A 22954-nucleotide genomic window follows, 5' to 3' on the forward strand; every position below is an offset into this window, starting at 1 on the left:
AAAATCATGTTTTTGTTATTTTAGAGAAATTTTTCAGAAAATGATACAGTTTCATTAAATCTATACTTATGAGATATAGCAATAAAATGTGCTGTGGGATAGGCTATGGAAGTAGACTGGCTCTGTGGCTAAAATCTGCGTCATTTAGGAGAATGTTGGTACTATATTGGTTGTAGAGGAGGGCAGAGATATGAATTCCCTCAACTGCCTTCCTCACACACCTGCAAACGTAACTGTGTTTTATCTAATTTTACATTCTTTCTTTCTATCTCAGCCTGTGAAGGGACTTTCCTTCTGACTAATTCTGCCACCTCAAGGAATTTATCTGATCAATTGTCCAAAAAAAGAGAGGCACACTTTTCCTCAACTTTATATTATCCCTTTAGCTATAGCTTTTCCTCTTTCTTTCCCTTCACAGCTAAGCTTTTCCATAGATAATTTTCTCCCCCCTTCATCACCTCCCACTCACTCTTAAACTCACTGGAATCTTGAAACTCTACATGGATTGCTCTTGGCAAGGGCAACCAATGACCACCTTGCCACTAAAGTCTATGTACACTTTGTGTTTATCTTACTTGATTTCTCTGTGGAGTTCAAGGATAGGGTGAGTTTGAGGTACATTTGGGATATTCAAATGGAGTTGTACGTAGGTATTTACATCTGCAGATCTAGAGCTAAGGAAAGACGTCTGGATTCCTTAGATTTTGGAGTCTTTGATGAAGCCATGGAATGTGTAGCGTACATGCCCTTTCCCTATGCAATAAAAAATCCAATCATCAAGATATATACATTAAATTTGTGCAATTTTTTGTCTATCAGTCATATCTCAATGTGGTGATACCTAAATGTGGTGGTTTTAAAATATGCTTTTGATACTCTTTGATTTTTTAATACTCTTTCTTTCAATACACGGATCTTAATTCTTTTCCCCTTGAATGTGGGCTGGATTTAGTGACTCGCTTCTAAAGAATAGAGCGTGGCTCAAGTGTTGCTAAGTGACTTCTGAGGCTGCGTCATTAAAAGGATAGCTTTTGTCTTGTTCTCTCAATCTCTGAATCTCTTGTTCTTGTTGAAGTCAGCCACCATGTTGTGAGAACACTCAAACAACCCTGTGGAGAGGCCAATGCACGGAGAGGCCACATGGAAAGGAGCCAGCCTACCAGCCAGATGAGTGAGCCACCTTGAAAGCAAATCTTTCTGCCTCAGTCAAAACTTCAGATGGTTCCAGGCCCCAGTCTTTAAGTCTTTCAGCTGAGACCCCAGAAAATGTGAAGAAACAAATGATCCCTGCTATACCCTATTTGAATATTTGACCCACAGAAACTATGAAATAATAAAGAACTACCGTTATTCCAAACCACTAAGCTTTGGGTGATTTATTATACAGCAATAGATAATTAATACAGAGGAATCAGAATGGCAGGAGAGAAATGAAGAGAGTTTGGTAAGATAATTTAGATTAAAAAAAAGAAACTTTACTTTTTCTATTGTTAATAACTGATGGATATACAATGACGTCCTATATTTCTCCTCTTATTACATTTCAAAAATTGAGGTAGCGTTGCATACAATAATAGGCACAGATCTTAAGTGTTGTTCAATGAGTTTTTCACAGTGGTTTATACCACATAACCACCACCCAAAGCAAGATATATAAGACTTCCATCACTCCAGAGAATCCCATCCTGCTCCTTTCTGGTCAATTCTCTCATCCCAACTCTACAACCACTTTTTAAATTCAGTTATCATAGATTTTTACCTTTTTATTTTTACATAAATGGAATTATGCAGTATTTATTTTTTGTGTCTAATTTCTTTCACTCATTCAAGTCATTGACTATATCAATGGTTCATTCCTTCTTATTAGCAAGTAGTATTCACTGTATGAATATACCACAATTTTTTATCCATTCTTCTCCCTATATTTCTTAATTATAATAAGTTTAGTTATTTCTACCTTATCATATGCAGTGCACACATCGAAATTATATAGACAAAAATACATGTACAAACTGCATGTAGAAAAATTTGATATTATAAATAACATCATATAAATAGGTGGAATGCATTAGGAAAGGATTCATAGTTAGCATTGCTATGGACACTCTATAGAGTGAGAAAGTTATAAGCCCTATGTGACCCATAGAGAGTACACTGCACATATGACATTTAACTTGAAAAGTCAAATACAACTTTATAAATAAAGTTGTAAAATAACTTTTAGAATAACTTTATAAAAAAAGTTATTCTAAAATAACTGCCACACAAAGATCATAAATGGGTCAATTCTTTGGAGAAAAACTTGAGCCAAAAGAAATATTTAGAATTAATGATATATAAATAAAGAAAATACCAAAAAATTAGATTTTCTTTTATTTGTTGTACACACACATGTCAGCAATATCCCTAGAGTTATTTTAGATAGGGAGACCAATGGTGCTGCATATCATAAATGAGTTCTCAGTTGTTCTCTGTAGAATATTTGATACTTCCTTAAATCAAATCTGATTGAACATTTAAAATATATGTCATTACATATTAAAGAGACTTGACACAGACCTTGAAACTGTAATAATTTTTCCTATGAAATCTTTTTTGTTCTTGGTGAATCTAAGATCATGTGTTCAGAAATAAGTTGGTTTAGAGATTATTTCTAGTCGTATTCCCTAAGGACATCTTGTTAATGACACTAATTTTTTTCTCCAGTTCTGAATTTCTGAAGCATAAATACGTCCAAATAATGTTGAATTTGAAATGCAGCAAACACAGAAATACTAAGCTTATTTTTGTTATTTTCCTCACAGGATCAAAATAGTCTCAAACCTTATATTAACTACCCTCCTGTAATTTCTAAGTTACCATCTCTGTCAGTTTTGAGTTATAGGAGCAGCCAGTAGAGTATCTGAAAACACTTTGTTTCTACTTTGCCTTTTTTTCCCGGTAATATAAATATCTGAAGAGGTTATTGCTTAGCCTATAAAACAGAGACATTATAACTTATGAATGCTAAAAAAAATCCTGTTCATTTCTGTTAAACTATGTGATGAGCTGGAAATGGTGACTTTTTCTGTGGAAAGGACATATTAAAGGAAGACCTTTTTTGTTGTTGTCCTTAAAGACCCTTTGATACCATTTTAGCCTTGATTACTCTTCATCACTAACCTTCTGACAACTTTTGTCATCCTCTTCGTTGTTTCTACTTCCTCACATTAAGTAAGTGAAAATACCATCCTCATCACTATCACCCTGTGGTATTGCCAAAGACCAGACCCCCTCAGACACAGATTCACGCATGTGGTTGGGAATCTGAGCAGGTGTAAGGCTCCCCATACTACTACTGCCTTCCTTTGCTGGAAGCTGAAAATTGTAATCAGACTAGAAGGGTTACAATTTATCTGGGCTGTTGTTCACTGCTACTGGTTTCATTTGTAACTTGTCTCACCTAGGCAGTTAAAAGTAAGCCTTCATTATAAGAATTTATGTGCAACTGTAAGCCACACTAGTTCTGAAACTTAGAAGACAAACCTACAGGAATACCCTATTATTTTGTTTACCTATTCTAACTTAACGTCTAATTTAAGATATTGAGGGAAAAGCGAAGAATGTTTTATTCTTAACTAACTGACAGCCCAGCAGTATGGTCAGCAAATAGAGCTTGTATCTAGCTACAAATTATTAACAGAAATAACAGTCTCAGTCAACTATCACATACATTATGGTGGTGGATCAAAATATTTTTGTAAAGTACTCAAATAATCTTAGATTCAAGGCTAATAGCTAATTCTGGGATAGATGAAGTACTACCTATGATCATTAAATTGTTTAAAATCACAAACGATTTAAATCAGTCCATCCACTTATTTGCCTACAAGAAGTAATTAACAAAACAGGTAATCCACAAGAGTTTACATTTGGTTCCCCTCACTCATCCCTAACTAGGCGAGTGGCCCAATAATCTGGCTACTTAATGATTCTGCTACTCCATCTTTTCATCTTTAAAAGAAGAAACTATAATTACAACGAGTAACTGTCAAGAATGTAAAGTACCTAGCATGTGCTTGTTACAGAATAGATAGATACTCAGTAACTGGTAGCTATATTATTCGTAAGAACAAATAATTACTTCCATGTACTCAGCTTCCTAAAAATGTTTTCTTGGTTTATGTAGAAAAACCAAGTATTGTTCTTTTTTGTCATTTGGGTTGTTCTCAATCAGGCACAAGTCACATGGGTACCTTGATGTAACACCGGCTATTATTTGTCTGTTCTCACTAGAAATCCTAATGGTGTAATGGCCCCAAAGCTGACAATGACCTTTCCTCAGCCCCTCTGCTCCTCTTGTGAGAGTGAGCACTGTTTCTACTGCTTCTAGGGGGAGCGCTGGGATGTGCAGTTTGGTTTCTGCTTTTTAAGCTACTGCATTTGTTCCATGGACCATATTTTTCTCACTGATCCAGAAGGAAGGTATAAGGAAAACACTGAAGTTCATAAAATAAGAATATATTTCATACCTTCAAAGGTACCCAAGGAGAGCTGATGATCAGTTTCTAATTCTTTGGAGACAAAGCAGGGAGTTAGATTTTCTTTAAATTAGCTGATAGCAAACAATCTAGGAGTAGGCTTTATCCTAGCATCTTGGCAACATCATTTTTTTTTTAAATAAAGCTTTCTGAATGCTAAAATGGCCATACCAAAGTAGATATAAATACTCTAAAGTGATGGGGTCATTTCTGAGTGGTTTCACTGAAATTTGTTCTAAGTGCTACTGAGGAGAGGTATGTGGGAATAAGAATAATCGGTTTTATTGATTTGTTCGGTGACTTTTGGCAGGGACCAAATCTACCTTGAGCATCCTTATTTTCTAGCACACTGTAGGTGCATTAAAAATATATCAAACGTGGACTGAGTTAAATCCTCCACATCCAAAGTGTGTAATAATCCCCGTAGGCACCGTTGTGATTAGCGAAGACTGGCTAGGGACTTCATATAAACGATTAAAAGAGCTTTTAAAAGCAAATAGGGTCCATCGACAGATGAATGGATAAAGAAGATGTGGCACATATACACAATGGAATATTACTCAGCCATAAAAAAACGAAATTGAGTTATTTGTAGTGAGGTGGATGGACCTAGAGTCTGTCATACAGAGTGAGGTAAGTCAGAAAGAGAAAAACAAATACCGTATGCTAACACATATATATGGAATCTAAAAAAAAAGGTTCTGATGAACCTAGGGGCAGGACAGGAATAAAGACACAGACTTAGAGAATGGACTTGAGGACATGGGAAGGGGAAAGGGTAAGCTGGGACGAAGTGCGAGAGTAGCATTGACATATATACACTACCAAATATAAAACAGATACTTGTGGGAAGCAGCTGCATCGCACAGAGAGATCAGCTCGGTGCTTTGTGACCACCTAGCGGGGTGGGATAGGGAGGGTGGGAGGGAGACGCAAGAGGGAGGGGATATGGGGATATATGTATATATGTAGCTGATTCACTTTGTTATACAGCAAAAACTAACACACCATTGTAAAGCAGTTATACTCCAATAAAGATGTTAAAAAAAAATACATGTGAGAGAGTTCCCAATTAGCCCAGCACCTGTACAAATAGTAATTTCAAAAGCAAATACCTAATGGGAAAAATACCTTGATTTGTCAGCAGGATCGCAGAATTTAAAAAGAAAGAGCCCATGCCTTTTTTGGAAAATAAAGAACAATTTAACTTCTGGAACTTCACAGCTTGGAGCCTAGCAACGCCTCTTTCGGATTAAATTTTCTACTAATTAAACTCAAACGATTTAAACATTCATCACCTTGCACAGCACCTCTCAGAAAACAAAAACAAAACCGAAAAAATCCTGGGGTTTGGAGTGGGAGACATACAGCACACACACACACACACACACACACACACACACACACACACGCGCGCGCGCGTACACAGACGTGCGCGCACACATACACGCGCGCGCACACGCAGCCTGTCTATAGGGCGCTGGGGTTTAGGAGGCGCGGGGCCACTCTGCCCGAGCCGGAGGGCGCTGTGTCCCGCCCGGCGAGTTGGCAGTTGGCGACCCCCCTCGATTCCCCCGCCGCCGCGGGCTCCCCGTGGCCTTCGGAGGCTCGGCGAGTCGCTCCAAATGTTTGCCATATTTGTTCAGCCTCCGTAACTCGCCGAGCAGGGCCAGCGCGGCCCGCCCCGCGCCGCTCTCGCCGTCGCCCCCGCAGCCGCCATGGGCAGGGAGCGGCCGGGCCGCGGCGCGCGGAGCCAAGGGGGACCGCCGGCCGCCGACGCCGCGGGGCCTGAGGACATGGGGCCGAAGAGGGGCGCGGGGGCCCCCAAGGAGTGCGGGGAGGAGGAGGCCCGGACGTGCTGCGGCTGCCGGTTCCCGCTGCTGCTCGCGCTGCTGCAGCTGGCGCTGGGCGTCGCCGTGACCGTGGTGGGCTTTCTCATGGCCGGCATCAGCTCCTCCCTGCTAGTCAGAGACACTCCATTTTGGGCTGGGATCATTGTAAGCATCGAGTCTGTTTTGCCTGAGCGCGTTTGCCAGACAGGAATGCCACGCCGCATGGTCGAGTTACCACTAACCCACCTGCATGCGCCCTTCCCCGGCTCCACGCCTCTAACTCGCCCTCTGCTTGGTGACCGATGCCCGCAGCCCCGGGTCTGCTCAGGCCTGGCGCGGCGGGGCTCGTGTCCTTGTCCTGCTTGTGGCTCCGAACGCCTCCGCCTCCGACAGGCCTGACCCTCACGCGCTGGAGCTGGGGAGGGAGGCACAGGCTGCTTACTTTGGTCACACTGAACAGCCTCGATAACAACAGCAGATTCACTTCGGCTTTTTCTTTCTCCTCGCCCGCGGACCCCACCCTCCTCCCTACAGAAGTAGCAAAAAAGTGAATACGTTCATCCTGTAAAAGCAAGTTAGGAAAAATCCTGTACTTGGAGTGGCCACACTGGGTAGAATTGATTTTATTTTTTAAATCTGAGGTTCCGGTAGTAAGTTTATAAAACAGTGGTTGAAGGCAGGAAATGTGAATACAGCAAGCACAGCCTTAATCCACTGGAATCTAAAGTGGGATAAACCCAGGGTGCTGGCCGTGGCAGGAGCCTTATTTGGGACTCTGCTAATGGATGTACTGTTCAAAGCAGAACACTGCTCAGCTGTTGTGAGTTGAGTGTTTGGACACAGCATACTTGGCTTAATTAAACGGATTCTCTGATATGAAATGGGTGCCATTTATTGAGCACCTACTGTGGGTCCTGCTAGAGGCCTTACACGTATTATTTCTAATCCCCACATCAGCCTTCCATTTCTCAAATGAGAGAACCAAGGGCAAACCCACTGAAGGTCATGAGTTTCCAAAGTTGGCAAATCAACCAAGTTGATTCCTTTTAGCACCAGACTGCATCTGCGTTTTCCTCATTGAGCCATGCTGCTCCCACATTTAGTTTGTAATTTTATTATTATAGTGCCTCGGGCTTACTAAAATCTCTTTCACGTGCATTATTTCATTTGGTCCCTGAAACAACGCTTTGAGGTGGGAACTGTTATTCATCTGTGGACACGAGGAAGCAGGCTAAGAGAAGTTAAATGGCATTCTCAAAGCCCAGAGGTGAAAAGTGATGGAGTCAGGTGAGACCAGAATCGACACCTCTGGCTCCTAGTCTCACATTGCATCATTACTGCTATTACTGACCACAAGAACTGTACCTTATAAAACAACCCTCAAAATAATTTTGGATCAGGGACAGATGTTAAAAACACCTGATTAAGTATGCATTGATGCAGGTATTTTCTATTTAAGATTATTCGAACTCCAAATTCTTGCAGAGTAATTTAAAACTTTTAATTTGTGTACTGAGAATTCCCATGAAATTATCATGATTGGAGTTTTCTAAATCAAGTGATTTTAAAAATAGCTTTTCACTAAGATATACTGGGTATTTTAGTCACTTCAATGACTGTTAACGTACTCAGAGGGAAAAAAGGTCTGTTCTTCAAGGCTAGGTGAATTCAAAGAAGAAAGGAACGAAACTTCTCATTCAGTGGTTTTGAATATCATTTACAAATGTGTTTTCTAACCTTTCTTTATTTCAACTTTAAAAAGTCCAGTACGAAAAAAGCAAATTAGGTGGGGAAAATTTGTCTTAATGTTTAAGACGGGAACGTACAAACCTTGCAACTCTGAAGTTTCATGAGCTCCTTGTAGGAGCATCACATGCTCCTAATTGCCCTTGGCAGCTCCCTGGATATGGTGCAAAGAGCATTATCCGCAGCCAGTTCTCTGTTTGTTCCAGTTTTCTCGGTTATAATCTGGGATCCACTCGAAGTTTTCTTGTAGTGACATCTGTATTGATGATATCTGTAATCTTGTCTTTCAGCAGAGAGCATATGCAGGGCAGAGCAGTTAGTGGAGATGGCCTGAGACAAGAGAGGAGGGGCCCTAAGGAGTGGGCAAGGAGGATCTCATTCCAGCTGGGCCGGAGCTGCAGGCAACTTGTCCCCATCTCCCACAGACTCTGTGCTTGTTGTTCTCCTCAGGCTGTCTGTGGTTGGTCCTGGGGCGCTCTTCCAAGCTTTCAAGGAAGGGAAAAGGCAGGGAGGCCGGGTGGTGAAGTACAGAAGCGGAAACACTGCACCTGGTGTTGAGCTCCCGCCCGGGCATTATTCACTGAATAACTTGGGGCAAGTTACTTAACTTCTTTAGGCTTCTATGTCTTCGTTGATGAAATCAGAATGGTAATAATAATTCCTCTCCCTTAGGGTTGTCCTGCGGAATAAAGAAATGAATACATGTTCTGATACTTAGAACAATGCTGGCTCCCGGTAAGCGTTCAGTGAGTTCGCACTTTTTCTTAGCCATGAGTGGAGCAGTCACTGGTAGTGGCGCTCTTCGAAGTAGCAGTGGCTCTATTTTATCTCTAATCACGCAGAACAGTCACTTTGGACTTGCTCCATTTCCCAGACCAGTTTGAACCCTGAAGAAGCTATCAGTTCGGCCATCTCACCTTTCTCTGATCTGAGCCAAGTTACTGTTAGCAGTCTTAGCGGTATTAGACGAGTCCAGTACTTTCTGAATCTTTCTGGAGGATTATAAAAATTAACTTGGGGGAAAAGGGCCTCCTCAGGGTCATTTTTCCTAGGGACGTGGAATGATTCTGGTCTGGTATATCCCCCAGGGAATACTGGAAAGTTAGACCGAAACAGTACAGGTCAATCCCTGAGGCTGAGACAGAGTCAAACCTGTTTCCGGAATTTACGCTGAATTCAAGCAGGGCCCCCAGACTGAGGCACCCGCCCCATCGACAGTTTGACCGCTTCACTCTTCTATTTCTGTTTATACTGGTTGCCTCTGATCATGTGACACTTACTTCATTTTACAAGGCTTGCTATCGCATTACTTTGGGATTTGGGTATCACCATTCCCATGATAGAATCTAGGTATATGGATAAATTTACTTAGGCAACTTCTTCTTGACCAATATCTGGGTGGCTTGATGAATATTCAGTGAAATTCTAGTTATAAAAAAAGCCATTGGTAATCTCTAATCAGAGATTTATGTCCAGAGGAATTTTAGAAAAACAAATAGGTTATTTCTTACCTACCTGTAAATATGACTCCTCTCACCCTCCATCAGAGACATGACTGAAGTCTTTTTACTTCAATTACAAAAGATTCCCGTAAAGGAAAAAAAAAAAGAATGGAGCTGCTCTGGAGACCACGTAACCTGTAAAAGTGCCATTCTTCTCTCAAAATTCTTTCTACATGGCTTGAGGGTTGCAAGTCACTCCACAAGGACAGCACAAAGTGAAACAAGGTCTTTGAGGATGAACTTGGCTAGGGGCAAGGGATCCTAGGAAACAGAAGTTTGCACTTTATTCTGTTAATGGCTTGATTTAGCTGGGTGGAATAGACATTCAAGTTTGCGCGTCATTCCAGAATTCTTATTGATGAAAAAATGTGCAAGGATTGAAGAAATCTAAGAACTTTGGGGCCTTTACTTATCTCTTACTCAGATTAATACAATTTTGGTTTAGGTGAAGGATAACATGTTTGAACTTTGGCTTATTTTTTTCATTCGGCAACATTTGTTGGGGATGTCTGACGAGCTAGGCATTGGTCTAAAAATAATGAATCATATACAAGGAGGAGATCTCCAGAGACCCTGATGGACATGTGGCCTTATCTGACAGTAATGAATACTTCCGATTAAAAAATTTAACCTACGCAAATATTTTTAAAGTCCATTTACCTTTCAAAGTATTTCACTTACCGTGATTTATTTGCTTTGGCATTTCTCTCTGAAGTCAATTTAAGAGCAAACTCTTGCTTCTCTTCCCCAATGGGGATGTTTAGTGTTTGTTAGTTTCTTGGCCCTTGTAGGGAATATTCCCATGGAAAGTGGGAATTTATTTGCCTTATTGTTGCTTCTTTTAGTTTTCCTGACTCTTGCTCCATTGTTCCCATACCCCATCCCCCTGGAATAAAATCCCTGAGATATATACTACAGTAATCACATTAGAAAGTTTAAGGAAAGAGCTTAAAGGGAAGAATATTTCCTTTCCTTAATGTCATTCATAAAACTTATCATATGAATCTGTAATGATTTAAGAGTGCTGTCAGGAATTTCAATAACAGTTTTCATATGTTAACTTACTCTAAGGAATTCAAAATGCAGGTGTATTCGGATTTTTGAAATCTATTTTTAATCTTGACTTAACGGAAGGGAACATTGGGTGGTTATTTATTTTAAAAAAGAATACACCCTGAAATTCACAAGTAGATATATGACATATAGCAAGTTATTATCCGCAATTTATAAGTGGAGAGACTGCGACATGATGGTTTGCCTAAATGATCATGGTTATGAAGAAAAACTGGAAGTGAGAAAGATTTGGCACTGGGCTTTTGGATAGACCCTAAAACAAGTCAGGAAGCAAAACAATGATGTCAATTTTCTATGTATGTGTATTGACGTTTGAGAATTTAATCTGGAATTATATTTTTAGGAACACATTGCATAATAGTACATTATTTTTCATATTGGGGCTTTAATATGCTTCCGAAACTTAAAATTGCATCTCTAGAACCACTGGGAAATAATTTTGATTATAGCAACTCTCACAGGAGAGTTAGGGACTGAGGAGTGATAATCCCATGGGCTAACTCAGTCTCCACTGAGTACGTATAATAAGTAATGAGAGGATAATTATAGGTACATGAAGTTGTTGTAGTAAGTCTAGAAATGGAATGTAATTGGATTAATTTGGAAAAAAATTAATTTTAATAAGTGTATGAACACAAAAGGGAATATTCAAGAATTTGGTGACATGCTCTCTGAAAGAATTTTAGGAATACTGAATAAAGAATAAGTAAAGTTAATAATAAAACAACAGAAAAGGGCTTCCCAGGTGGCGCAGTGGTTGAGAATCTGCCTGCTGATGCAGGGGACACGGGTTCGTGCCCCGGTCCGGGAAGATCCCACATGCCGCGGAGCGGCTGGGCCCGTGAGCCGTGGCCGCTGAGCCTGCGCGTCCGGAGCCTGTGCTCCGCAACGGGAGAGGCCACAACAGTGAGAGGCCTGCGTACCGAAAAGAAAAAAAATTAAAGAATAAGTAAAGTTGGAAAAAAATCATGAGATGCTTAGAATCATTAGAGACTGTATTTTCACTTCTATTGCTAGCTTCATACTAAGCCAGATATGCAAAGGCCAAGGGAATGCTTATACAATGAGGAAATTATCCCTGAATTTCCTTTCTCCTTTTAAAAAAGGAGAAGGGACAGCTTCTGATATTTTTCAACCTGTATTATGGATATTTTCAATCTCTAGAAACTTTTAATATTGACAATTATCATTTTGGTTTTATTTTTTTATGGTAGAAATAGTAGTGCATAGAATTCAGGGATAATCAAATAAAAAGTAAATCAATTAATTCTCTTTAAGTATATTATGTGTCCACGGGGCCATTATTTATCCCTGACACATAACGGTATCCAGTGTGTTAAACCAAACTCTATTCCATATTCGCCATTATTAGAGTTTCTGTTTGAACTTATGTATATCCATTTTTAAACTATGGTTTGAGAAATGACATACAGTTGTATTTTCCAATATAGAAAAGTTTATTGATAATGTTGAAAAGAACTAAGAGGTAATAGTAAGGAGTGTGTTATTACTCTATTGTGGGCCCTTGGGTTCCAGAGATATTCAGAACATGTTGACTTAGCATTATTGAGATATTTTATTTCATGTTATAAAATGACTGCAGGATCTAAAAAAGAAAGAAGTCACATGACTTACTTTGCGTTCCCCTAACTTGAATAAATTAGGACAAATTAGGATTGATGTGGCTGAATGCTAGATGCCAATATTACCATCCTTACCTTCTACAAAGAAAGCAATGGCATAGGTTTCCCTAATATTTGGTCCAGTAGTTTTATAGATTGCCATTATGATGTCCACTTTCAGTTTGGTCTGAGGAAATGGATATTTTCTGGACTTTTTCTTCCCATTAACCTTGTCCATGACATTTCTATTAAGGGTGTTCTTTAACTGGGTCCACTTGCCTGTGTTGTACCCTGAAGGGTTGGCATCAACATTAAAGGATACACACAAGATAATGTGAAGAGCTCAGTGTGCATGTTTCTATGTTGCTGTAGGATAGGAATGGAATCTAGTCATTAAACTTTAATTAGATACCATTTCACTGCAAAGTACAGTTCAGTTTTAGGACTTAGATTCTGGCAAACTAGAGAAATGCTGCTCAGAAGAGCCCATTAAAATCCAGGGTTGGATTCAAGTCTAGGCTTATACAAGTCTAGGTTTATTACAATGAGTTCGTAAGCTGAAGGTGATCTTCTTTTAAAAAATGGATGTTGGGAACAGTATTTGTAGCATAAACTATATAAAAGCCTATTTCAGAGGCTTGTCCTCTTTCAGATGGTTTGGATGCTACCTCAGATCTCAGTGTATTGAGATAAAATTTGGCAGGAGTAACTGTTAGATGACTGAGCGAGGCAGCTGACTCGATCACCCTGGTAGATTTTAAAATTCATATGTGTACGCTTCCACATACAGCAATAACTAAAATACATTTTCCTTTCTGTCTTAGCCTGCTCCAGTACGGTGGGTTCTGGTGAGGGGCTCTCTTCCCGGCTTGCAGATGGCCACCTTCTCACTACGTGCTCACGTGGTCCTTCCTTGGTGCATGTGCCTGGAGAGAGGGAGGGATCTCGCTCTCTTCCTCTACTTCTAAGGTCACCAGTCTTGTAGGATTAGGACCTCCCCCTTACAGCCTCATTTAACCTTAATTACCTCCTAAAAGCCCTGTCTCCAAACACAGTCACATTGACGGTTAAGGCTTTAACATGTGAATTGGGGGAGGGTGTGCATAATTCAATCCATAGCCTTTTCAGTGAGGAATATCAATTTGTACAGCCACCTCAGTGATTCTTAAGTGTGTTTCTCAGCTAATTCAGGAAGGCCCTGTGGCTTTCATGGAACAGCTACAAGTCTGAATGTTTCCGATGAGGGTTCTGAACCAGTAAGCTGACACTTGGCAGTGCAGCGGGGTGGCGTGGCTCAGGCTCATGCCTGTAGTGAAACATATGGAGGAGGGTGTTTTCAATGCATTTACGGATTGCTTCTTTTGTCAAATTTCAGTAAAAATAAAATCAAGTAGATTTAGCCTGTGCCTACAATTCCAAGGGTAGCTTAGGCGTTTCATTTGTTGCCTTAGCTTTAAGGCTTAGGACCCGCCATTTAGGAAATCTCTGCCTTTCTTGGCTGCTTCTGGAGTGAGTCGCTATCAGGATCTAGCTACATGACACCTTGGCCTCTGAGGCAAGAAAATGAGGGTGGCTGACTGAGCCCTGCTGGTGGCGGATGCTCAGATTTTCAGCAATTAGGTGAGCCCTCTGGCCTCTGGGAGCAGTGATCTCAGGCTCGGTCTTTCTAGAACTCAAGGGAAGCCCGCTCTCAGGTCTCCTTTATAATACGCAGCTGATGCTTTCATTTCTGATGATGGTTCTGAAAATTAGATGAACACTCTTTGTTCTGTGGAATGGGTCAAAATAAAACCCTGAGGGTGCTCCCACCTGGGGCCTCATGCTGTCACAGCCTCCAGGACGAGCATGCAGCTCCTGGTGGATCTTCCTTAGGTACACTGTCAGAGCTTCTCGTTTGATCCTGTTTGTCCAGCTTAAAAACCCTAAAAATTCTAAGGGTCTCTGCTTTACTTTAACAAGCGCTGCACAAATCCAAACCATCCCAGAGGGGAAAACTAGAGAAGACTGAGTAGAACCATCCAATATGCCACCTTCTGGTCCAATCCGAGTCCAAAATGAGTAGCAAACAAAAGGCAAGGAAGGCCACGGTTCCAGACACATGCTGGAATATCGCTGGTTTGATTTTTGAGCATATTTAAAGTTGATGCTCTCTGATCTAAGGTTGCTAAGCAACATCCACTGCCTAACACAGTGATGAATGTGAGTGTTTCAGTGCTGTGTTTCCTCACCCTGGCAAAAGGCTGGTAAGTGACTGGCTGTTAGAAAGCAAATGGTTTGCTCACAAATAAGCATTCTCACGTCCTGCTGAAGAAGTTCGGTTGGGGCTGCTTCTGTTGCTGCAGAAATGAGCAACTGCCCCTGGCTGGGAGAGGCTGCGGAAACCTCGAGGATGCTGTTTTATCAGCATCCCACTCAACTGTTGTAGTGAAAGTGTTTGATTCAGCATTCACTGTAATGAGCCATTAAAATCCCATTAAGATACGTTGTTATCAAGACCTCTCTCTTGTGTGGAAGATAATGACAGGTGAGGAGAAAAGAGGGGGACTTGCTAGTGTGTTAACTAGACCCTAACTAGGGAGAGAATTTTCGTTTTATTGCTAGGGAAAAACATAACACTTACCAGCTTCCTTCTAAAGTATCAGGTGTGGCACACATATCAGGCCATTACCTGTGCCATTTAGCTGTGCCAGGACAGCTATAAAAGGGGCCTTTTCCAAGATAAGGGAAACAGCATTTCAGCCTTCATCCTTTCTGTTGGAGGGTGGAGAGTGCTCAGTTATGGAGATGAACACAGGGCGACTGTCCCCGCCTCAGTGAAGCGGTGGAGCGTCAGAGGCAGCAAAAGGGCAAACGAGGTCTCCGTAAGGTGGACACTTTATAATCAATGCAAAATAACTGCTTCATGACTGCATACTGATGGAAGACAGAATTCAACCATTTTAGTGCACGTTCAGTAAGTTTATGCATGTCTCTCGTGCGCTCGCTACTCAGATTCTGAAACAGAAGGATCAAACCCACGCAGGTTGGCTTTGTCGCATAATCTTTTCATGAAGAAGTGGTTTGGGATGCCTATGAAAGAGTTTCCATCTAAGTTAAGGGCTGTGAGACCAAACGTAATTTTAAAAATGAACATAGTGTGACCGTAACTATTGTGTTCGAGAACCCTCGGTAAATACTCATTCAGTCACCGAATCTAGTGCGTCACAAATTTTTCCACCTGGAGACCTCCCTGAAGCCTCGCTCCCCTTCTCCCCATCCTCACACACACATCACAAAAAGCTCAGTGTCTAGCTAACCCATGTTGCCATGGAAGGGAAGAGAGGAAATGCGGGAGAGGCTGCAGGCTGCCTGGGGACACTAACCTCATGATGAAAAGGACAAAAAACTTTTTAAAGAAGTAATGTTACTATATATTACTTAATGGTCCATTATATCCTTTGTGTATGTGTGTGGTTCTTTTGTTTTTTTGTTTTTTTTGGTAAAAAGTGCTCTTAATTAGAAAAGCCACTTGATAATATTTTTTAAAGATTGAACAGGATGGTTCTCTCATTTACACTCCTGTTATAATTGAATTTACATTGATTTACTGTATAATTTCTATATACTGTACCATTTCATCAATTCTATTTATTGTACTGTTTCAGATAGATGGACCCAGGAGTATTAACGTAGAATTATCTGCACAATCGTTTCTGAAGTGGGACCTAATTTGAGGACCTACTTAATTATGCCTGAATCATAAAATTCAGCCTATCTCTATACCTCTGGAGTAGGCTAAATCCACATTTATAAGAGTCCTTTCCCTCCTGAGAACTTCAAAACTTTTTAAGTGAAACAAATGAATTGTAGTAGTTTATTCTTCCCACAAATAGGTAGCATTCATGAGAAATGCTGAAACACAGTTTTGTTTCTCTTATATTCTTTGAAAATGGATTACTTTGCAAAAGTAGGTACTTATAGAACCTATTGATCATTAGTTTTTGATAAGTTACCACAAGAGTGAGTTAGGTGGTTGATGAGCAACAGAACAGAAGCCTATCAACGAAAGAGTACCTACTTGTAAAACAGAAACCTTTCACATCTAGCCATTCTCCCTGTGTCTTTCCATACGCCAAGTGCGTCACTCCCAGGAGCTGTGTCTGGGAGAGGGCACACACACACACACAACCAGCTACGATACAGTTGAAAAAACCAAGTGTTAACTTGGTGCCCTAAAGAAGGTGGCACAGACGAAGGTGTGATTAATCCTGTCTGGGGAGGATCAGAAAAGGCAAGGAGAGGGGGCCTGAAACTGCAGGAGGGGCTTCAACTTTGGAATAAAACACATGTGGGTAGAATCCCAGATCTACCATTTTGAAAAAATTTAGGTTATGATTTTTATTTTTATTTCTGTGTGAGTTTGAACAAGTATGGGCAATTCTATACAATCCTATGATTTTAATTATGAAAATTTCTAAGTATATTATAGCATAGACAGAATAATAAAGCAGCCTCAGGTTCATCAGGTTTTAATATTTTGTCATAATTGTTTTCATTTTTTTAAGAAAGAAAACATTGCAATATATTGAAGTCACCTGTTTCCTTTCTTAATCATACTCTCCTACCCCATCCTCCTTCTCCAGAGGTATCTACTATTCTGAATTTGATATCTGTCATGCCTATGAATGTTTTCATACTTTTTATATGTATATATCCATAACCAATAATTAATGTTGTTTTCAATATTTTAAATTTTATATAAATGGTAGCATAATATGTTTTTCAATATTGTTTTTGAGATTTATTTATAATAGTTCATGGATATCATTCATTCATTTTTGCTATACTATATTTCATTATAGGAATATACAACAATTAATTTATTCATTCTCCTGTTGATGAAAATTTAGGTTGTTTTCAAAAGATTATTTTTTTCTTGCAATTACAAACAGTGATACAATGGACATTCTATTCCATGGCTCTCTATGCATGTATTTCAAAGTTTTTAAAGGAATATTCCTAGGAATTGAAAGACTGGGTCTTAAGATATAGGCATTTTCAACTTATTAGATATCGCCAAATCTGTACCGCAAACCCAAAGTTGTACAAATCTACACTCCAGTAAGTCAGAATTTCCACTGATCTACATATATGCCAACTTTTGTTACTGTCAATTTTAATTTTTAAAAAAATATTTTATTTTTTTAATTAACAAGTTTTAATACAATTTTAAAAGGTTACTTTCCATTTACAGTTATTACAAAATACAGGCTCTATTCCCCGTGTTGTACAATACATCCTGGAGCCTATCTTACACCTAATAGTTTGGGCCTCCCAACCCCCTCCCATATTGTCCCTCGCCCCACACTGGTAACCACTAGTTTGTTCTATCTGTGACTCTGCTTCTTTTTGGTTATATTCATTAGTTTGTTGTATCTTTTAGATTCCACATATAAGTGATATCATACAGTATTTGTCCTTTGTCTTTCTCTGACTTATTTCACTTAGCATAATGCCCTTCAAGTCCATCCATGTTGCTGCAAGTGGCAAAATTTCATTATTTCTTATGGCCAAGTAGCAGGCAATTTTAGCCTTTGCTTATCTTATTTGTATGCAGTGATATCTTATTTTAATTTATATTTTTCTGATTACTGATGGAGTTGAACATATATGTTTATTGACCATTTAATTATGTTTTTGATCCTTTATTTATTCAACAGGTGTTTTCTATGAGTTGTTTTTCTCCTACTTATTGATTTATAAGATTTATTATCTTTGTTACTTAGCCTTTGTGGTTTTAGGTACTGCAAATATCTTCTCTTAGGTGGTATCATGTCTTTTACTTTTGTTTATGGTGGCTTTGTTGAGGAAAAGATTTAATTTTAATGTATTTACCTATATTAATCTTTTTATGGTATATGCTTAAAATATGGTATGGTATATGCTTTAAAATATGGTATATTTTAAAGAAATCTCCCCCTACTCCGAGGTCAGAAAGATATTTTTCTATATTGTTTTCTGAAATGTGGAAGGTTTGCTTTTGTATTTATATCTTTAATCTAAGTGGTCTACTTTTTGCATATGGATGTGAGATAATGTCCATATTTTATTTTTGGAGTGTTAATTGTCTTAGTACCATAAATAATCAGAACTTTCACACTGATCTGCTATTTCCATTTATCATCTATCAAGTTTCCATATTAGATTTGAGGAGTGTGTCTGTGATCCTCTTCAATCCCACTGTTTTGTCTGTCACTCTGCTGATATCACACTGTCTGTATTAAAATAGCACTATAATGCATCTTGTTATAAAGGTGATGCCATAAGCAGCTCACCTCCCCGACCCCCATCTTCCCCATACCCCCTGCACTGGAGGCGAAGTCTTAACCACTAGATCACCAGGGAAGAATATAAATTCTCATATTTTAGAATGGGCTTCTCAAGTTCCAAGAAAAATACTTTTGGTATTTTCATTCAGTTTGTACCTTCTATGCAAGCAAAGAATACCTCACCAGTTATTTGGGTTTTCTCTAATGTCCTTTTTGCTTATCTTTTGATTATTGATTTCAACTGAATTGCTTTGTGCTCAGTTCATGTGCTTTTCATACTATCAATTCTTTGATATTATATGAGACTTACTTTGTGATCTAGTATGTGACTAATTTTTATAAACATTCCATTTATGCTTGGAAAAAAAATGTGGATTCTCTCATTTTGAAATTTACAGTTCTGTATTCAATCTAAAAATCAAGCTTTTTAAACAGGTTGTTGAATTTTCTACATCCTTACTAATATTTTTCAGCTTGATCTAAAGATTACTGAGAGATGTGTATTCAGATTTCCCAACATTAGATGAATCTATTTCTCCTTGTTTTCTTCCCATTTTCATTAAACATTTTTAATCTACTTAATGACTACATACAAGATAATGATTATAAAATATTTCTTTAGTCTTAGAGTAATAGCTATTTTCTCCCATTAAAAAATATATATCATTCCATTGTCTCCTGACTTCAGTTATTGCTGCTAAGCAGTTTGGTAAATATCTAATTGTTTTTCCTTTATAGATAACATGCCTCTTTCCTCTGGTTGCTTTTCTGATTTTCTTTTTGTTTTTGAGGGTGCTGTAGTTTAGCTACAATGTGCCTACGTGTGGATTTGATTATATGTTTCCTGAATCTAAGATTTTTGTGTCTTTCATCAATTTTGAGAAAAATTCAGCCATTATTTATTTTTTCCAAGTATTGTTTCCCTCTTCTCTTTAGTCACTTTGCCTGGAACTGCTATCAGATGTATGTTTGGACATTCTTGTTTTATTTTCCTTATTTCTCAAGCTCTCTATTATGTTTCTTTTCTTTTTAAAAAAATATTTATTTTATTTATTTATTTGGTTGTGCTGGGTCTTAGTTGCGGCAGGCGGACTCCTTAGTTGCGGCTTGCCAGCTCCTCAGTTGTGGCATGTGAACTCTTATTTGTGGCATGCATGTGGGATCTAGTTCCCTGACCAGGGATCGAACCCGGGTCCCCTGCATTGAGAGCATGGAGTCTTAACAACTGTGCCACCAGGCAAGTCCCTTTATTATGTTTCATCTCCCTGTGTCTCTCTGTGCTGTATTTTAGGTTATTTCCTCAGATATACCTTCTAGTTTACTATTCCCCTTTTCAGTTGACTTTAATCTGCCTGTTACTTGTCCAGGAGTTTTTAATTCCAATGATTTTATTTTTCATTTCTAGAACTCCTATTTTGTTGTTATTGTTGGTTTTTTAATATATTCCTGGTATCTTCAAAAGTGCCCTGCTCTTTATTCGTGTTTTCAATTCCTTCTTTCACATCTGTTTATTTTGAATGTACTTTTTAATATGTTTAGTTATTTATTCAAATATGTTCACAGTAGATGGTTATGTAAAAAAATAGTTACAAATCACATATATAATATAAAATCATTTTGTAAACAAATAATATAGTTATATATTGAATGTACTTTTTTTTTTTTGGCGGTATGCAGGCCTCTCACTGCTGTGGCCTCTCCCGTTGCGGAGCACAGGCTCCGGACACGCAGGCTCAGCGGCCATGGCTCACGGGCCCAGCCGCTCCGCGGCATGTGGGATCTTCCCGAACCAGGGCACGAACCCGTGTCCCCTGCATTGGCAGGCGGACTCCCAACCACTGTGCCACCAGGGAAGCCCTGAATGTAGTTTTATAGGCTCTATTTGTTAGTTCTGCTATTTGAAATTCATGTGGCTTTAATTCTGAGAGAGAGAGAGAGAATGTGTGTGTGAACATGCATACAAACTTATATGCGTGTGAGTGCTGGCCTTCCCTAATGAATTTATTTTTCATATGTTTGCTATAATTAGTCTGTGAGTTCATTTTCTAAGAGCATTTATATGTGATAATTCGGTGTGGGCTATTTGAGGATGTAACCCTTCCAGATGGTTTGTCTTGCCAAGTGTCCCAATGGTATCATGATCCAAGAGCCACCTTTTCTTAAATTTACCTATTTATTAGGGAAAATTTCAAGCATACTCAAAAGTAGATAATATAGTACAATGAATGCCTATGGTCCCATCACTCAGCTTCAATAATTATTAAGTGATGATCAATGTTGCTTCACTTGTATATTCCTGTACTCCTTCCATACTCACACACCACACACTGGATTATTTTGAAGTAAATCCTGGATATTATATCATTTCATCTATAAATATTTCACTATGTAAGTCAAAAGATGAAGACTAAAAAATAATCAAAATAGCAATCACACCTTACAAGGGTACCCTTTTTGCATTACCCACTTTGTATACATTAGCTCATTTATTCCCTAAAACAGTGAAATAAGAAAAAAAAATGTACATCATTTTATAGAACACTGTCACTTAGAGAGGTTAAGAAACTTTCAAGTTGATCCAAAGAAGATTTTTTAAAGCATCAAGAGGTTCCATTTCTGCATAATATTAAGGACTAAATTATATGAAACCCTTCTCCCAAAAAACGCTTTCAAATGCACTGAGCTTCTATAGGCTAAGGGTGGAACCAAGCCCATGGCATAAATGTAGGCCCCTAAGTGGCTACAGCCTTAAACGGCTATGCCCTAAATGGCTACTAGAAAATAATCCACTGGCACTAAAATTTATCAAGAAACTTGTTCTGTCTCAGCTGATGAGGTGGGGTAGAGGTTTTGAGAGTTTTCTGCTACTTGCACAGTCCTGGCAACTATGAAGATGAGAAAGTAACATGAAAGTGACCCTGAAATAAAAAACAACTGTTTTTTTCAACAAAGAAATTGTAAGAGGGAGAGAGAGGGAAGGATGGAGGGAAGAAGAGAGAGAGAGAGAGACAGAGAGAGAGAAAGAGAGAGAGAGAGAGAGAGGAGAGAGAGAGAGGGAAGAGATAAAAGGTAAATCTTTGAGAAAAGGAGATATAAGAAATATATGAACCAATTGCAGTTCGTGGATCTTACTGGGATCCTTATTTTGACAAACTGTGAAGAAATATTCATGAGTTAATCATGAATATTTGAACTCTGATTTGAACCTATTAAGAATTTGATTTGTTTACGGTCTGCCTCTCCACTTTAAAGCATTGGTGCTATCAAGGCAGTGACTTTTGTCTCTTCTGTTAACTGTGGTATCTCCAGAGTCTCAAAGAGTTTCTGGCACATGGTAGGTACACAATGAAAACTTTTTAAATGAAGCGAATGAGATTATTTCTAAGATGTGAGAGAGGGCTACCTTTATATATATTACTCATTTCAGCTCAAATTTCAGGGTAAGTTGTATTGGCACAGTTTGAGGTCATATGAGATGGAAAAAATAATACCTACTACCATTCCAGGCACGTTACTTATGATCCTTAAATTATAAAGTATTATTTTTTCTCTTTTATACATGATGAGACTGAGTCTCAAAGGCTGTGTCCCATTCCCTCAGCTTGGACAGTGTCTGGAACTCAAAGACTGGTCTTCCCACCTCAGGACCAGGGCCTCCTGCCATCCCACACAGGAGAGGAGCAGATGGTGGAAAGTTATCCAAATTTCTGCAGTTCTCACTTCACGTATAGGGCTGTCCAGATTCCTCCAGAGAGGTGACCGGGGTGTATAATGGTTAAGAGCCAGCTCTGTACTTGGACACGTACAGCTTAGAGTTCTGTATTTGCTATGTAACCTCGAGCATAAAACCTTTCTGAGCTTAGTTTCATCATCTATAAAATGGGCTAATAACAGCGACTACGTCAAGGATTTTTATGAAGACCAAATGGGATAATTTACAAAGAGAGCTTAGTTTAATGCCTGGCACGTAAAACTGCTCAATATTAGCATTAAAATGTCAAACAATCTAGACTTGTTAATTCGTTTTTCTTACATAAATATAAAGACCACACCAAGTATCCATTGGTGCTAATAAAAAGTAGACTATGCGATATTTGTAACCAAGACAGTAGGTGTGTTATCAATTCTAAACCTGTTTAAGTTGGTAATACATTTCTGACCCCTGAAATATACTCTAAATTTGGCCTACTGTAATAAAGGTATGAGTGACTCTAATTGCAATAATAATTATGGTAGTAATCACTACCAGTTATTCTCCAGCTATTTGTTAAGGTATTATACTATACCCTTTACTTGCATTATCATTAATCCTTGAATTAACCATCAAAAGAAGGCCTTATTGTTTCCAAT

The 22954-nt window shown here is 39.0% G+C and overlaps 1 protein-coding gene across 3 annotated transcripts in view; it reads left to right on the forward strand.

Annotated features, from left to right (window-relative positions):
• SSPN (sarcospan) overlaps positions 1 to 22954 on the forward strand; it is a 130100-nt gene that overhangs the window by 81141 nt on the left and 26005 nt on the right. Inside the window, exon 2 of one of the 3 annotated variants that reach the window (XR_002645174.3) lies at positions 1076 to 2068. The exons of 1 other annotated variant lie outside the window; for it this stretch is intronic. Coding sequence is in view for 1 of the 2 variants with exons in the window: in XM_022577812.3 (XP_022433520.1) it covers positions 6239 to 6517 (279 nt within the window). In the remaining variant the exon portion in view is untranslated. Of the gene's footprint in view, positions 1 to 1075; positions 2069 to 5865; positions 6518 to 22954 lie in introns of those variants that run through there. One more of the 3 variants, XM_022577812.3, reaches the window with a different exon arrangement.

Source organism: Delphinapterus leucas, chromosome 11, assembly GCF_059928025.1.
Source record: "Delphinapterus leucas isolate spDelLeu-1000000601 "Yukka" chromosome 11, BTC_Dleu_Yukka2, whole genome shotgun sequence".
In the NCBI taxonomy this organism is placed as follows: Eukaryota; Metazoa; Chordata; class Mammalia; order Artiodactyla; family Monodontidae; genus Delphinapterus; species Delphinapterus leucas.